Source organism: Rattus norvegicus, chromosome 10 (assembly GCF_036323735.1).
Source record: "Rattus norvegicus strain BN/NHsdMcwi chromosome 10, GRCr8, whole genome shotgun sequence".
In the NCBI taxonomy this organism is placed as follows: Eukaryota; Metazoa; Chordata; class Mammalia; order Rodentia; family Muridae; genus Rattus; species Rattus norvegicus.
Window position 1 is genome coordinate 90568170 of NC_086028.1, and position 17706 is coordinate 90585875.

A 17706-nucleotide genomic window follows, 5' to 3' on the forward strand; every position below is an offset into this window, starting at 1 on the left:
TGATGTCATTATGCGGGTAAAGGCAGGTACAGGACAGAACAAGGCCTGTGATTGGACAAGAAGGAAGGATGGGAAGGAGAAAAAGTTTTAGAGAGACAGAGGAGGCTGGAGCGAGGAGGAGGCAGCTGAGACAACATGGTGGTGGATGTTAAGATTTGCCTCTGCATATATTACAGGTTGTTATGACTATTCTTTTTTTTTTTTTTTTGGTTCTTTTTTTTCGGAGCTGGGGACCGATCCCAGGGCCTTGAGCTTCCAAGGCAAGCGCTCTGCCACTGAGCCAAATCCCCAACCCCCCTTTTTTTTTTTTATTAACTTGAGTATTTCTTGTATACATTTCGAGTGTTATTCCCTTTCCCGGTTTCCGGGCAAACATCCCGCTCCGCCCTCCCCTTCCTTATGGGTGCTCCCCTCCCCATCCTCCCCCCCATTGCTGCCCTCCCCCCAACAATCTAGTTCACTGGGGGTTCAGTCTTAGCAGGACCCAGGGCTTCCCCTTCCACTGGTGCTCTTACTAGGATATTCATTGCTACCTATGAGGTCAGAGTCCAGGGTCAGTCCATGTATAGTCTTTAGGTAGTGGCTTAGTCCCTGGAAGCTCTGGTTGCTTGGCATTGTTGTACATATGGGGTCTCGAGCCCCTTCAAGCTCTTCTAGTTCTTTCTCTGATTCCTTCAACGGGGGTCCTATTCTCAGTTCAATGGTTTGCTGCTGGCATTCGCCTCTGTGTTTGCTATATTCTGGCTGTGTCTCTCAGGAGCGATCTACATCCGGCTCCTGTCAGCCTGCACTTCTTTTGCTTCATCCATCTTGTCTAATTGGATGGCTGTATATGTATGGGCCACATGTGGGGCAGGCTCTGAATGGGTGTTCCTTCTGTGTCTGTTTTAATCTTTGCCTCTCTATTCCCTGCCAAGGATATTCTTGTTCCCCTTTTAAAGAACGACTGAAGCATTCACATTTTGATCATCCGTCTTGCGTTTCATTTGTTCTAGGCATCTAGGGTAATTCAAGAATTTGGGCTAATAGCCACTTATCAATGAGTGCATACCATGTGTGTTTTTTCTGTGATTGGGTTACCTCATTCAGGATGATATTTTCCAGTTCCAACCATTTGCCTACGAATTTCATAAAGTCGTTGTTTTTGATAGCTGAGTAATATTCCACTGTATAGATGTACCACATTTTCTGTATCCATTCCTCTGTTGAAGGGCATCTGGGTTCTTTCCAGCTTCTGGCTATTATAAATAAGGCTGCGATGAACATAGTGGAGCACGTGTCTTTTTTATATGTTGGGGCATCATTTAGGTATATGCCCAAGAGAGGTATAGCTGGGTCCTCAGGTAGTTCAATGTCCAATTTTCTGAGGAACCTCCAGACTGATTTCCAGAGTGGTTGTACCAGTCTGCAATCCCACCAACAATGGAGGAGTGTTCCTCTTTCTCCGCATCCTCGCCAGCATCTGCTGTCACCTGAGTTTTTGATCTTAGCCATTCTCACTGGTGTGAGGTGAAATCTCAGGGTTGTTTTGATTTGCATTTCCCTTATGACTAAAGATGTTGAACATTTCTTTTTTTTTTTTTTTTGGTTCTTTTTTTTGGAGCTGGGGACCGAACCCAGGGCCTTGTGCTTCCTAGGTAAGCGTTCTACCACTGAGCTAAATCCCCAGCCCCTGAACATTTCTTTAGGTGTTTCTCAGCCATTCGGCATTCCTCAGCTGTGAATTCTTTGTTTAGCTCTGAACCCCATTTTTTAATAGGGTTATTTGTCTCCCTGCGGTCTAACTTCTTGAGTTCTTTGTATATTTTGGATATAAGGCCTCTATCTGTTGTAGGATTGATAAAGATCTTTTCCCAATCTGTTGGTTGCCGTTTTGTCCTAACCACAGTGTCCTTTGCCTTACAGAAGCTTTGCAGTTTTATGAGATCCCATTTGTCGATTCTTGATCTTAGAGCATAAGCCATTGGTGTTTTGTTCAGGAAATTTTTTCCAGTGCCCATGTGTTCCAGATGCTGCCCTAGTTTTTCTTCTATTAGTTTGAGTGTATCTGGTTTGATGTGGAGGTCCTTGATCCACTTGGACTTAAGCTTTGTACAGGGTGATAAGCATGGATCGATCTGCATTCTTCTACATGTTGCCCTCCAGTTGAACCAGCACCATTTGCTGAAAATGCTATCTTTTTTCCATTTGATGGTTTTGGCTCCTTTGTCAAAAATCAAGTGCCCATAGGTGTGTGGGCTCATTTCTGGGTCTTCAATTCTGTTCCATTGGTCTATCTGTCTGTCTCTGTACCAATACCGTGCAGTTTTTATCACTATTGCTCTGTAATACTGCTTGAGTTCAGGGATAGTGATTCCCCCTGAAGTCCTTTTATTGTTGAGGATAGTTTTAGCTATCCTGGGTTTTTTGTTATTCCAGATGAATTTGCAAATTGTTCTGTCTAACTCTTTGAAGAATTGGATTGGTATTTTGATGGGGGTTGCATTGAATCGGTAGATCGCTTTTGGTAAAATGGCCATTTTTACTATATTGATTCTGCCAATCCATGAGCATGGGAGATCTTTCCATCTTCTAAGGTCTTCTTCAATTTCTTTCTTCAGTGTCTTGAAGTTCTTATTGTACAGATCTTTTACTTGCTTGGTTAAAGTCACACCGAGGTACTTTATATTATTTGGGTCTATTATGAAGGGTGTCGTTTCCCTAATTTCTATCTCGGCTTGTTTCTCTTTTGTGTAGAGGAAGGCTACTGATTTATTTGAGTTAATTTTATACCCAGCCACTTTGCTGAAGTTGTTTATCAGCTTTAGTAGTTCTCTGGTGGAACTTTTGGGATCACTTAAATATACTATCATATCATCTGCAAATAGTGATATTTTGACTTCTTCTTTTCCGTTCTGTATCCCCTTGACCTCCTTTTGTTGTCTGATTGCTCTGGCTAGAACTTCAAGAACTATATTGAATAAGTAGGGAGAGAGTGGGCAGCCTTGTCTAGTCCCTGATTTTAGTGGGATTGCTTCAAGTTTCTCTCCATTTAGTTTAATGTTAGCAACTGGTTTGCTGTATATGGCTTGTACTATGTTTAGGTATGGGCCTTGAATTCCTATTCTTTCCAGGACTTTTATCTTGAAGGGGTGTTGAATTTTGTCAAATGCTTTCTCAGCATCTAATGAAATGATCATGTGGTTTTGTTCTTTCAGTTTGTTTATATAATGGATCACGTTGATGGTTTTCCGTATATTAAACCATCCCTGCATGCCTGGGATGAAGCCTACTTGTTCATGGTGGATGATTGTTTTGATGTGCTCTTGGATTCGGTTTGCCAGAATTTTATTGAGTGTTCTTGTGTCGATATTCATAAGGGAAATTGGTCTGAAGTTCTCTTTCTTTGTTGGGTCTTTGTGTGGTTTAGGTATAAGAGTAATTGTGGCTTCGTAGAAGGAATTCGGTAGTGCTCCATCTGTTTCAATTTTGTGGAATAGTTTGGATAGTATTGGTATGAGGTCTTCTATGAAGGTCTGATAGAATTCTGCACTAAACCCGTCTGGACCTGGGCTCTTTTTGGTTGGGAGACCTTTAATGACTGCTTCTATTTCCTTAGGAGTTATGGGGTTGTTTAGCTGGTTTATCTGTTCCTGATTTAACTTCGGTACCTGGTATCTGTCTAGGAAATTGTCCATTTCCTGCAGATTTTCAAGTTTTGTTGAATATAGGCTTTTATAGTAAGATCTCATGATTTTTTGAATTTCCTCTGAATCTGTAGTTATGTCTCCCTTTTCATTTCTGATTTTGTTAATTTGGACACACTCTCTGTGTCCTCTCGTTAGTCTGGCTAAGGGTTTATCTATCTTGTTGATTTTCTCAAAGAACCAACTTTTGGTTCTGTTGATTCTTTCTATGGTCCTTTTTGTTTCTACTTGGTTGATTTCAGCTCTGAGTTTGATTATTTCCTGCCTCCTACTCCTCCTGGGTGTATTTGCTTCTTTTTGTTCTAGAGCTTTTAGGTGTGCTGTCAAGCTGCTGACATATGCTCTTTCCTGTTTCTTTCTGCAGGCACTCAGCGCTATGAGTTTTCCTCTTAGCACAGCTTTCATTGTGTCCCATAAGTTTGGGTATGTTGTACCTTCATTTTCATTAAATTCTAAAAAGTCTTTAATTTCTTTCTTTATTTCTTCCTTGACCAGGTTATCATTGAGTAGAGCATTGTTCAATTTCCACGTATATGTGGGCAATCTTCCCTTATTGTTATTGAAGACCAGTTTTAGGCCGTGGTGGTCCGATAGCATGCATGGGATTATTTCTATCTTTCTGTACCTGTTGAGGCCCATTTTTTGACCAATTATATGGTCAATTTTGGAGAAAGTACCATGAGGAGCTGAGAAGAAGGTATATCCTTTTGCTTTAGGATAGAATGTTCTATAAATATCTGTTAAGTCCATTTGGCTCATGACTTCTCTTAGTCTGTCTACATCTCTGTTTAATTTCTGTTTCCATGATCTGTCCATTGATGAGAGTGGGGTGTTGAAATCTCCTACTATTATTGTGTGAGGTGCAATGTGTGTTTTGAGCTTTAGTAAGGTTTCTTTTATGTATGTAGGTGCCCTTGTATTTGGGGCATAGATATTTAGGATTGAGAGTTCATCTTGGTGGATTTTTCCTTTGATGAATATGCAGTTTCCTTCCTTATCTTTTTTGATGAATTTTAGTGAAAATTGATTTTATTTGATATTAGAATGGCTACTCCAGCTTGCTTCTTCTGACCATTTGCTTGGAAAGTTGTTTTCCAGCCTTTCACTCTGAGGTAGTGTCTGTCTTTGTCTCTGAGGTGTGTTTCCTGTAGGCAGCAGAATGCAGGGTCCTCGTTGCATATCCAGTTTGTTAATCTATGTCTTTTTATTGGGGAGTTGAGGCCATTGATGTTGAGAGATATTAAGGAATAGTGATTATTGCTTCCTGTTATATTCATATTTGGATATGAGGTTATGTTTGTGTGCTTTTCTTCTCTTTGTTTTGTTGCCAAGACGATTAGTTTCTTGCTTCTTCTAGGGTATAGCTTGCCTCCTTATGTTGGGCTTTACCATTTATTATCCTTTGTAGTGCTGGATTTGTAGAAAGATATTGTGTAAATTTGGTTTTGTCATGGAATATCTTGGTTTCTCCATCTATGTTAATTGAGAGTTTTGCAGGATACAGTAACCTGGGCTGGCATTTGTGTACTCTTAGGGTCTGTATGACATCTGTCCAGGATCTTCTGGCTTTCATAGTTTCTGGCGAAAAGTCTGGTGTGATTCTGATAGGTCTGCCTTTATGTTACTTGACCTTTTTCCCTTGCTGCTTTTAATATTCTTTCTTTATTTTGTGCATTTGGTGTTTTGACTATTATGTGACGGGAGGTGTTTCTTTTCTGGTCCAATCTATTTGGAGTTCTGTAGGCTTCTTCTATGCCTATGGGTATCTCTTTTTTTGGGTTAGGGAAGTTTTCTTCTATGATTTTGTTGAAGATATTTACTGGTCCTTTGAGCTGGGAGTCTTCACTCTCTTCTATACCTATTATCCTTAGGTTTGATCTTCTCATTGAGTCCTGGATTTCCTGTATGTTTTGGACCAGTAGCTTTTTCCGCTTTACATTATCTTTGACAGTTGAGTCAATGATTTCTATGGAATCTTCTGCTCCTGAGACTCTCTCTTCCATCTCTTGTATTCTGTTGGTGAAGCTCGTATCTACAGCTCCTTGTCTCTTCTTTTGGTTTTCTATATCCAGGGTTGTTTCCATGTGTTCTTTCTTGATTGCTTCTATTTCCATTTTTAATTCCTTCAGTTGTTTGATTGTGTTTTCCTGGAATTCTTTCAGGGATTTTTGTGACTCCTCTGTATGGGCTTCTACTTGTTTATTTATGATTTCCTGGAATTCTTTCAGGGATTTTTGCGATTCCTCTCTGTAGGCTTCTACTTGTTCTCTAAGGGAGTTCTTCATGTCTTTCTTGAAGTCCTCCAGCATCATGATCAAATATGATTTTGAAACTAGATCTTGCTTTTCTGGTGTGTTTAGATATTCCGTGTTTGCTTTGATGGAAGAATTGGGCTCCGATGATGCCATGTAGTCTTGGTTTCTGTTGCTTGGGTTCCTGTGCTTGCCTCTTGCCATCAGATTATCTGTAGTGTTACTTTGTTCTGCTATTTCTGACAGTGGCTAGACTGTCCTATAAGCCTGTGTGTCAGGAGTGCTGTAGACCTGTTTTCCTGTTTTCTTTCAGCCAGTTATGGGGACAGAGTGTTCTGCTTTCGGGCGTGTAGTTTTTCCTATCTACAGGTCTTCAGCTGTTCCTGTGGACCTGTGTCTGGAGTTCACCAGGCAGCTCACTTGCAGCAGAAAAGTTGGTCTTACCTGTGGTCCCGAGGCTCAAATTTGCTCGTGGGGTGTTTTCCTCTAGCGTCAGAGATGTGTGCAGAGTGCTGTCTCTTCTGGTTTCCCAGGCGTGTCTGCCTCTCTGAAGGTTTAGCTCTCCCTCCCATGGGATTTGGGTGCAGAGAACTGTTTATCCGGTAGCTCTCTTCAGGTTATGGCAGTGTCTCAGGCGCAGCGGTCTTGCTGCTCTTGGGCCCTCCTCTACGGGAACCCAGAGGCCATATACAGTTTCCTCTTGGGCCGGGGATGTGGGCAGGGGTGGGCAGTGTTGGTGGTCTCTTCTGCTCTGCAGCCTCAGGAGTGCCCACCTGACCAGGCGGTGAGGTCTCTCTCCCACGGGGTTTGGGAGCAGAGAGCTGCTGTGGGCCGGGATCCAAGGGTTTGGGACTCCCGGTAAACAGTGCCCGGTCCTAGAGAAATTTTGCCTCTGTGTGTCCTGAGTTCACCAGGCAGGTCTCTTGCAGCAGAAAAGTTGGTCTTACCTGTGGTCCTGAGGCTCAAGTTTGCTCGTGGGGTGCTGCCTAGGAGCTCTCCGCGGTGGCAGCAACCAGGAAGATCTGCGCTGCCCTTTCCAGGAGCTTCCGTGCACCAGGGTTCCAGATGGCGTTTAGTGTTTTCCTCTGGCGTCAGAGATGTGTGCAGAGTCCTGTCTCTTCTGGTTTCCCAGGCGTGTCTGCCTCTCTGAAGGTTTAGCTCTCCCTCCCACGGGATTTGGGTGCAGAGAACTTTTTATCTGGTAGCTCTCTTCAGGTTCTGTTATGACTATTCTTAAGGGATGTATAGTTATAGGATTTTGTGTTGTCTAGATGGGCAAGCTATATCTTATCAATTGGTTGTAAGTTTATTGAGTGGGCGTATTGTGGATTGAGAATTTAGCATAAAAATTGATTATTGGGTTACAGTTTGTTGAGTCTTGATTTTACCAGGGAGTTGGGAGTTTACACTTTAACTACCAGGGGCTGGTTGCTGGTGTGTGGGCAGAGTCCGTGGCAGGGGCCACAATAGGCCAGCTGCTGCTGGACTTCTCGAGCCCTGATTTTACCGGGTAGCTGGAACCAGAGAGTTTGAGGCTAGCAGAGAGCCGCCGGGAGAGATACTAATCTGAGATAAGTTAGCGCTAGTTCCAATGGCCCGCTGGAGCCAGAACTAGCGAGAGACCACCAGGGTATGCATGGGAACTGGTTCCGCCGGTTTTTATTTTTACTGCAACAAATCCCCAGTTCTGGGGGCTAGGAAAGGGTTCAGTAAACACTTCCAAGCAGCACTGCAGTGACAGAAGCAGGAGGACTACGCATCGGAGAGCAAGCAGCCTGGGTTACTGAGGCTTCCAGTTCTCTACTGGCAGAGTTTTCTACTGAAGGATCTCTCTCTTGCCCTCTAGAACCCAGTTCCCACAGCATGCTGTTTGTGATGGGCTCTCCTCCACCACATGGAATCTGCTAACTTCAGAGTTACTCCAACATCACTTCTCCTCCCCTCATTTTAACCCCAACATTCCAGCAACACCAAGATGCTCCTGCCTTGTCCAAATGTTTATTTTCTTGATCCTTAGCTTTAAATCCTTAAAGATTTGCTCAGCTCAGAATCTTCTTAGCCCACACTGCTTCCTCTCTTGGTCCATTATGATTTATCTTGTCTCTACTCACAGTTTTATGAGTTTAGTCGGTTTATGAGTTTTATGAGTATTTTATCTCACCACGCAGGAGGCAGAAGCAGGAGGATCTCTATAAGTTCTAGACCAGCCAGAGCTATAGAGGGAGACCTCGTCTAAAAATTACATTTATTTATTTGTTTGTTTCATTTTGTTTGAGGTCATACTCTGTAGCTCCGGCTGTCCTGGAACTCACTCTGTGAACCAGGCTGACCTCAAACTCAGAGACCCACCCACCTCTGCCTCCCAAGGTCTGGGATTAGAGGTCTGCCCCACCATACCCAGCTCTCAAGTGATACATTGTGATTTCCTAGCTCCCACGCAGGCCCAAGGGTAGTCTTGTGTGATTTTCACATGTGTAACTGTACGCCCACCAGTAATTGTGGTTCATCGATGAAAGGTTATGAGGTAACTACAGTAAGTTAACGCCTGCCCTCTTGCTGCAGGTAAAGAGAGCCACAGATACTTATCACTTAGGAATTGCCCTTGACCACCGGAAAGAAATGCTGAACCTCTGGAAGAAGATCCGAGGGGATCTGGTTGGGCTGGAAAGCAACAATGAGTCCTTTTACAATACCTTCTCTACCTACACCTGGTCGTGGAACGTGTGCCAGGAGCTGCTCTCCGCTAAGGACTTGCGGTTGCACGACGCTAACGTGAACAAAACCTCCCCCTCCAACTCGGGGTTATCTTCCCCATCTGACCTCAGTGAGTCTGACCCGGAGACGGGAAGGAAAAGGAAACGGAAAAGTTCCAGAGGCTTTCGGCAATGAAAAGCCTACATTTTTCTAAACAACTCTCCGAAAACTGCTTTCCAGTGTAATCAAAATTATGGCTTCTTGCTTTTATTTACTACATTCTTAGCAGGTGGAAATATTGACATCTTTTGGATACGACCAGTAAAAAAAAAACCTTTAAATCATAGGATGTTTTCTCTTTCTGTGGCTTCGTTTTCTCCTGTTACTACAGCCAGACATCCTCCGCTACTCCCATTTGGCTTAAGACAACCAAGATACCAGCAGAGAGCAGGAAAGTTGGCCTGGGTTCCCAAGCGCCCTCTAGGCAGTAAGCATCTTAGTTTGGGTTAACTCTAAATGAGTGGGGTCTTTTTTGACACCAGATTCAGAGGGTGGCAGCTGCAGGGAATACTAGCAGCCCACCCTCTTCCCACGCCACTAAGAACCCCTGAGAAATTTAGAAATTCCTTAGGAACCTTTCCCTTAGGTTGCTCCTGCAACTAACAGCTCACCCATTACATCGAAGACACATAACTAGATTGAAAATATAGATACCATAAGGTTCAGTACATATGTGTGTGTGCCATATGTGCAAGTGTGCACATGTGAGTGCCCTCAAGTGTACTCCCCCCATGCTGCTGTGGGGAGCATAGAGGTTGGTATCAGGCCATCTTCCTCAATTGGTCTCGGTTCTGCTTTTTGAGGCAGGGTCTACCACGGGACCTGCCCCTTCCCCCCATTTCTGCTAGACTCTGGCCAATGGGCCTCCAGAATCTGCCTGTCTCTGTCACCACCTCACTGCTAGATTTATAGACACATGCCGCCATGCTCAACTTGCTCCGGGGGTGCTGGAGATGGGAACTCGGGTCCTCAGCTCACACAGCAAGCATTCTGCCCAGCGAGCTGTCCTTTCACACTGGGATGTTGTGGTTGCTATTGATAAAACTCAACGGTACAGAATTTACTGTCTTAAAATACCTAAGTGTGTATCAATCCGTGTCTTAGTTCTGTTCATTTTTAGAGTCCTTTGGGCAGTCTGAGGTTTTTGACTGTTGTTTATCAAAAGGAGGTGCACTGGTTTAGAATTCTATAGACATTAAGTCTACATTAACCACTTGATATATTATCAAGTTGACAAAAGTATTTTATTTCCTCTGCAGATTCTTGCCCCCCCCCCTCTGTATGTGGGGGAGGGGGGGAATGGACTCACTCACCCCAGGATAGCCAGCCTCAGGCTTGATCAATAGGCAGTGATGGTCTTGAATTCCCTGATCCTTCTGGCTCCAACTCCCAAGTGCCAAAAGTGTGGAGCTCACAGCCGTGCCCCACCATGCCAATTTGTGTGGTGTGGCCCCATGCATGCTGGGCAAGCACTGTGCCAACTGACTCATAAGCTCATTAATTCATGCTGACCCCCTGGCCCTCCCTCCGTAACCATGGCTGACTGGAACTCACTTTCTAGATCAAGCTGGTTTAGAATTTGCAGCATGCTTCATGCTTCTGACTCCCAAGTGCTAGGATTATGGTCGTGTGCGGTCGCGCCCAGCTCTTGCCCTAACTCTCGCCTAAAGTTAATAAACTGTATCATCAACTACCTGAAACTGTTTTCTGAGACACTGTTTTGGAGGTGTGCTGTGAAGCCTATCCCAATCCCTATACAGGAGAGATTCTTTAATCATTATTCTAGAAAATAACCTGATCTGGGAAAGAAACCAAGCATGGTAGCGCGCACACATGTAATCCCAGCTCGCTGGGAAGCTGAGGCAGGATCGAAAGAGTCCAAGTCAGTCTGGGCTCCATAAGAGACCCTACCTCAAAAGACCAGAACTGAAGGATACTTTGAACACTGATGGAGAGAGGACACTGTATGAACAGTATCTGTTGTGTTTTCAGAAGGATTCTAGTCCAGAGTCTTGGCTGTCTTCAGACTCCCAATCTTCCTCTTCCTGCTTTACAAGCTCCTTACACCACTGTGCCAGGCTACAATGTAAAATTATGAAATGCCGAGGAAAGGCAGTGAAGACAGTGAGGGCTCCCAAAGCTGCTAAAACTGCCTTGAAGTAATTATGTTACCTTGAGTATTCAAAAGTCTAGCTGGTGACCTGGCTCAGTGGGAGGCACTGAGCATGTGCAGAGCCTCAGAGGCAATGCTTAGGGCAAAAGCCTAAATCTTTTCTAGGGACATTAGCACATGCCTATATGCCTAACTGCTTAAGAGCTGAGACAGGAGGATCAACTGAGCCCAGTAGCTAGCTTGCTTGCTTGCTTGCTTGCTTGCCTGCCTGCCTGCCTGCCTGCCTGCCTTCGTTCTTTCTTTCCTTCTTTCTTTTTCTCTCTTTTCTTTCTTCCTTCCTTCCCGCCTTCCTTTATCTTCTTTTCCCCCATTTATTGAAAATAGAATATTTTTCCTTCACTATATCCTGCTTACAGTTTCCCTTCCTGTTGGGAGCGATGCCCTTGAAGCCCTCCATTGTTAATGTTATTATTATGGTTAGCCTTAAGTATGACTGGGTTCATGGAAAATCCCCAGCCAGCTGCAGAAGACTAATACAAATCTGGTGGTCAAGATAAATAATAATATGATAAAGTTCTCCTGCTGACTAATAATATAACAAACCTGTGACCTTTCTAACATCCTGTCAACATCAGCCGATTCCCTGACCACATGAATACTGTGTCCTTGTCCTGCATAAATGTTTCTTACTTCCCCCCTCCCTCTGTTACCCATGTTATGGTATAAATTCAGTCTTGGGGAAAAATAAAATTGTCACCTTGATCAGACTCTTGTCTTGGCGTCCTTCTTCATGTCTCTTGTCCCCCATTCTCTTCCAGGTACCCCCAGACCCCCTCACTTACACCCTCCCTCCACTCCTCTCGGTTCCTCCCACCTCCCCTCCTATCCAGATCCACTTGTCGCTCACTAGAAAAGACTTCTAACCGATAACAACAAAATAAAATATAAAACAAAAACTATCACTGAACAAGACAAAACACGAAAAGGAAAAGAGCCCCGAGAGAAGGCTCAGGAAGAATTAGATCCACCCATTCACACACGCAGATGTCCCATAAAAAGACTGAACTGGAAGCCGTCGTATACACAGAAGACCAAGCGCAGACCCTGTGCTTGCTGCTTCGGTCTCTGTGAGTTCATGTGAGCTTTGCTCAGTGGATTTAGAGGGCCTTGTTCTCCTTGTGCTCTCCACCCACTCTGGCTACTCCTCCTCCCCGGGGGTTCCCTGAGCTCTGAGTGGAGGGATTTGATGGAGACATCCCATTGATAGCTGTGTGTTTCAAGGTCTGTCTCTGTGTGTAATGTCTGAGCCTGGTAATTTTAACATTGTCCTGGACGGCACAGTAAGACCTCAATCTCAAAATATAAGTGCAGGGGCCCACAGGATGGCCCAGTGGGTAAAGGCCCCTTCCATTAAGCCTGAAGACCTGCGTTCAATCCCCAAAGTCTACATGATAGGAAAAAAACAACTCCCGCAAGTGGTCTTCTCACCTTTTGTATATCCAGTAACTAAATAAATAGGTACATAAATATAATTTTAAAATTAAAAATAAATATTATTTTATAATTATACTTTTGGGGAAGACATTGATAAAGTAACCATATTTTCTTTTTTTTTTTTTTCTTTTTCTTTTTTTCGGAGCTGGGGACCGAACCCAGGGCCTTGTGCTTCCTAGGCAAGCGCTCTACCACTGAGCTAAATCCCCAACCCCCATATTTTCTAACCCAAGGGTAAGATTATTAGTTTTAAGCATATTTTCTAACCCAAGGGTAAGATTATTAGTTTTAAGAAAATATTTTTAGGGGTTGGGGATTTAGCTCAGTGGTAGAGCGCTTGCCTAGCAAGCGCAAGGCCCTGGGTTCGGTCCCCAGCTCTGAAAAAAAAGAAAAGGGAAAAAAAAAAGAAAATATTTTTATATAGCTATGTGTGTTACAAACAGCATGACCGGAAATATAGAATTAGGAGCTAGGCACAGTGGTACGTGCCTATAATCTCAGCAGTTTGGAAGCAAAGACCAAAAGATAAGACCAAAGGAGTTCAAGATAGTGCTGCAGTGTGACAAATTCAGGGCCAGTCTAACTTATAGGAGGTCCTGTCTGAAAAGAAAGCATAATGTAAAATATTAGAATTACTGCAGTTTCTCTGAATCAGTGAGATACAGGACAAGATATTTTTAAGGAGTTCTGATAGAAAAAAATTTAACCTACTGAGCACACCCATCTCCCTGTTACACTGTTGCAGGCTACGGATGGTGGTATCAACTGACACCTCTGCTGGGACACATACAGGGACAGGCATCCATCCATTCACTCGCCAGTTTGCTAAATTGCGTTCTGTGTGCCAGGCCCTGTTCTAGGATCTAGATCTGTAGCAGATAGAATTCCTGACTTGCTCAGGTCTTAGTAACAGATCTAATTATAACCAGTGGCTCAGCAGTGCCTGCTGGGGACTTTTGTCAGGGCAGATGAGAGCAAACATCTATTCAGCCTAGATAGGGAAATGACCAAAGACACTCTCCCACCCAAGACCAGCCTGATGAATCAGTGAGCTACTTACAGGAGTGTGAGGGAGGGATTACAGAAGCACAGACACACAGCACGGGTGACCCTTAGCAGTTGCAGCACTGAAAAGGCCACGCCAGCATGGGTAACTCACAAAGGCTACACCCAAGAGCTCCCTGCCCAGCTTTCAGAAATGACTCCTCTCTCCCAGGAGTTGTTTGGGGCTTACATTACCCAGGGAAAGTGGCTTGGGAGTTTTCTGTTTCCTAAGCTCCCCAGTGTCTTAGAAGCTTCCCTTCTCCCTCTTGGAGGAAATGTGTCAATTTTGTCACAAATAGACAAAATAGGTTACAAAAATGAATGTTTAATAGATAGGGTCTCTGTTGCCCGGGCTAGCCTTTGGTTCCAGGCTCAAGCAACCCTACAACTTCCACCTCCTGAGCAGACGTACTGAAAGTGTGCACCACCCACCATGGCCAGACTGAGTTTGTAATAGCCAGAAACTTAAAACAGCCTAATGTCAATAAATCATGCTACAGCTATTCAAAATAAGACCAGAATGTCATTACAATGATGTTCCAAACACTGAAACAAATTCCCCGAGCTGTTACTAAGTTAAACTATTATAAAGTTTAAAAGTGTGCTTATAATGTGGCTACTGGCACAGATGTGACAGCATGGCTGTGACCCCAGCACTAGGGAGATGAAGGTGGGACAGATACAGGGGTTTTTGTTGGCCCACCCCAACATCTACCCCCTTTATGAATTGCTGGAGCATGTGAAGGGGCCGGTCCTGCAGGACCTCCGTGGCACAGGGCAACAACAGGATATCTGAGTGGAGTCCTGGCGAGGATACAGCAGAAGCCAGAGGTGCCAAACAGAACAATGGCATTTGCAAGTAAAGCTGCTTGAGCAAAAGAGTGGACTGTGTGACACACCACCGATTCCACAGAGAGATGGGTTTTTGGTTTGTTTTCTTTTGGGGAGGTAGATTGCAAAGGCAGAAGATGAATATGGAAGGAAGGCGAGATCAGTGGGATTGCATGCTATGGAATTCACAAAGAATCAAAAGTTTTTGGTTTTGGTTTTTGGGTGTTTTTTTTTTTTAAGAAAAGTAAAAGAAAAAACAACAACAACAACAAAAAGAGGTTGTTAAATCCGTTTATAGCTGCTAAAAAGACTGGCCATGCTCTGTAAAAGTTAAAAAGAGTGGCTGGGGATTTAGCTCAGTGGTAGAGCGCTTACCTAGGAAGCGCAAGGCCCTGGGTTCGGTCCCCAGCTCCGAAAAAAAAAAAGAACCAAAAAAAAAAAAAAAAAAAGTTAAAAAGAAGCGTTTAAGATGTCAGGAGCTCTTGTTCCACAGCAAATGCCTAAATGGCCCAGAATTGGCATTGCCTGCAACGAGGGGTTGGGAGGGTGATGGGGTTAGAGGTGGGTGGGTCATGAAATGATTAACTACTCTGTCCTTGGCTAACAACCAAAGCAATCTCCGAACAGCCTTTAGCCTTTCCAAGCATTGATTGTATCTTTATCCTCCACCAGGGAGCGCCTCAAAGCCTCTGAAATAATTCTCAATGTATTCTGACCACAGGCAGAAACCTTGCAGCCCTGTCTTCCAAACTCCTTTCAAAAAACTTTGAACTTCCTTCAAATACTGGAAAAAAAAAAAATAGTTGCACAGGCCAACAAAATACATTGTGTAAACTCATTTAGAGGAATAGAGAGACTGCTCAGAGGTTAGGAGCCGCTCTCAAAAGAGGACCTGAATTCAATTCCCAGCACCTACATCAAGAAGCTCACAACTACCTGTAACGCAGCTGTTAGCAGGTTGTCTAAGCTCCGCCCCACAGTTACCTGGCAACAGCCAGGCGTGCCTGACTCACTATAAGCGGGCTGCTTGCCCCCTCCTCTCTCTTGCTCTCTTGTTCTTGTTCTTGCCTTTTCTTCCCCCCTCTCTGTCCACACGCAAATGCTCAGCCTCCTCTCCCTCTCCCTCTCCCTCTCCCTGTCCCTCTCCCTCTCCCTGTCCCTCTCCCTCTCCCTGTCCCTCTCCCCCTCCCCCTCTCCCTCTCCCTCTCCCTGTCCCTCTCCCTCTCCCTGTCCCTCTCCCCCTCCCCCTCCCCCTCCCCCTCCCTCTCCCCCTCCCCCTCCCCCTCCCCCTGCCTTTCTCTGCCTCTGTTATCCTCTTAACTCCCTTCCCCATGCCCTGAATAAACTCTAATTATTTACTGTCATGTGGCTGGTGACTGAGAGAAAGGGATGCCTCAGCATGGGCCCACAGAAGCACCCCCTTCCTCACACCACACCACACCTCCATAGAATATCTTTTTTTTTCTTTTTCTTTTTTTTTTTTTTTTTTTTTTTTTTTGGTCCTTGATTGTCTGGATGTGGTGCGCCGAGATTTTTTTTTTTTTAATTTAACATTATTTTTGACCTAGTTATTCATTTTTCATATTACCTTCAATATCTAAGATTCTCTCTTTCATCTTTTGTCATGTGTTAATGAGACTTGCCTCTGAAGTTCATCTCCAAATTTCTCCCTTTTTTTATTGGATATTTTATTTATTTACAAATGTTATCCCCTTTCCTGGTTTGCGCTCTGGCAACCCCTATCCCATCCCCCCTTCCCTGGCTTCTATGAGGGTGCTCCCTCATCCACCCACCCACTCCCTCCCTCTTCCATTCCCTGACATTCCCTACACTGGGGCATTGAGCCTTCGCAGGACCAAGGGCCTCTCCTCTCTGTTGATGCCCAACAAGGCCATCCTCTGCTACATATGCGGCTGGAGCCATGGGTCCCTCCATGTGTACTCTGGTTGGTGGCTTAGTACCTGGGAGCTCTGGGGTGGTGGGATCTGGTTGGTTGATATTGTTCTTCCTATGGGGTTGCAAACCCCTTCAGCTCCTTCAGTCCTTTCTTTAACTCCTCCATTGAGGACCCAGTTCTCAGTCCAATGGTTGGCTACGAACATCTGCCTCTGTATTTGTCAGTCTCTGACAGAACCTCTCAAGTGACAGCTATATCAGGCTCCTGTCAGCCACTTCTTGGCATCAGCAATAGTGTCTGGGTTTGGTGACTGTATGTGGGATGGATCCCCAGGTGGGGCAGTCTCTGGATGGCCTTTGCTTCAGTCTCTGCTCCACATTTTGTCCCTGTATTTCCTCCTGTGAGTATTTTGTTCCCCCTTCTAAGAAGGACTGAAGCATCCACACTTTGGTCTTCCTTCTTGAGCTTCATGTGGTCTGTAAATTGTATCTTGAGTATTCTGAGCTTTTGGGCTAATATCCACTTATCAGTGGGTGCTTACCATGTGTGTTCTTTTGTGATTAGGTTACCTCACTCAGGATGATATTTTCTAGTTCTATCCATTTGCCTAAGAATTTCATGAAGTCATTATTTTTAATAGCTGAGTAGTACTCCATTGTGTAAATGTACCACATTTTCTGTATCCATTCCTCTGTTGAAGGACATCTGGGTTCTTTCCAGCTTCTGGCTATTATGAAAAAGGCTGCCATGAGCATAATGGAGCATGTGTCCTTGTTATATGTTGGGGCATCTTTTGGGTATATGCCCAGGAGTGGTATAGCTGGGTCCTCAGGTAGTTCTATGTTCAATTTACTGAGGAACCACCAGACTGATTTCCAGAGTAGTTGTACCAGTTTGTAATCCCACCAATGGAGGAGTGTTCCTCTTTTTCCACATCCTCGCTAGCATCTGCTGTTACCAGAGTTTTCTATCTTAGCCATTCTGACTGGTGTGAAGTGGAATCTCAGGGTTGTTTGATTTGCATTTCCCTGATGACTAAGGGTGTTGAACATTTCTTTAGGTGCTTCTTGGCCACTCAGTATTCCTCATTTGAGAACTGTTTACCTCCATACCCTATGTTTAATAGAGTTATTTGATTCTCTGGAGTCTAACTTCTTGAGTTTTTTGTAGATATTGGTTATTGGCCCTCCATAAGATGTAGGATTGGTAAAGATCTTTCCCCAATCTGTTGGTTGCCGTTTTGTCCTAATGACAGTGTCCTTTGCCTTACAGAAGTTTTTCAATTTTATGAGATCTCATTTGTCAATTGTTGCTTTTAAAGCATAAGCCATTGGTGTTCTGTTCAGAAAATGTTACCCTGTGCCTATGTATTTGAAGCTATTCCTAATTTACTCTTCTATTAGTTTCAGTGTACCTGGTTGGTTTTATGTGGAGGTCCTTAATCCACTTGGACTTAAGCTTTGTACAGGGTGATAAGAATGGATCAATTTGCAATCTTCTACATGCTGACCTCCAGTTGAACCAGCACCATTTGTTGAAAATGCTGTCTTTTTTCCACTGGATGGTTTTAGCTCCTTTGTCAAAGATCAAGTGACCATAGGTGTGTGGGTTCATTTCTGGGTCTTCAGTTCTAAT

The 17706-nt window shown here is 44.1% G+C and overlaps 1 protein-coding gene across 12 annotated transcripts in view; it reads left to right on the forward strand.

Annotated features, from left to right (window-relative positions):
* Nucleotides 1–8976, forward strand: part of Efcab3 (EF-hand calcium binding domain 3) — a 492651-nt gene extending 483675 nt beyond the window's left edge. For 11 of the 12 annotated variants that reach the window (XM_039086123.2, XM_039086125.2, XM_039086126.2 and 8 more), the window contains one exon: nt 8501–8976. In XM_039086123.2, the coding sequence (XP_038942051.1) occupies nt 8501–8827 (327 nt within the window). In that variant the 3' untranslated portion in view covers nt 8828–8976. The remainder of the gene's footprint in view (nt 1–8500) is intronic. The other variant, NM_001013972.3, reaches the window with a different exon arrangement.
* The last annotated feature ends 8730 nt before the right edge of the window (nt 8977–17706 follow it).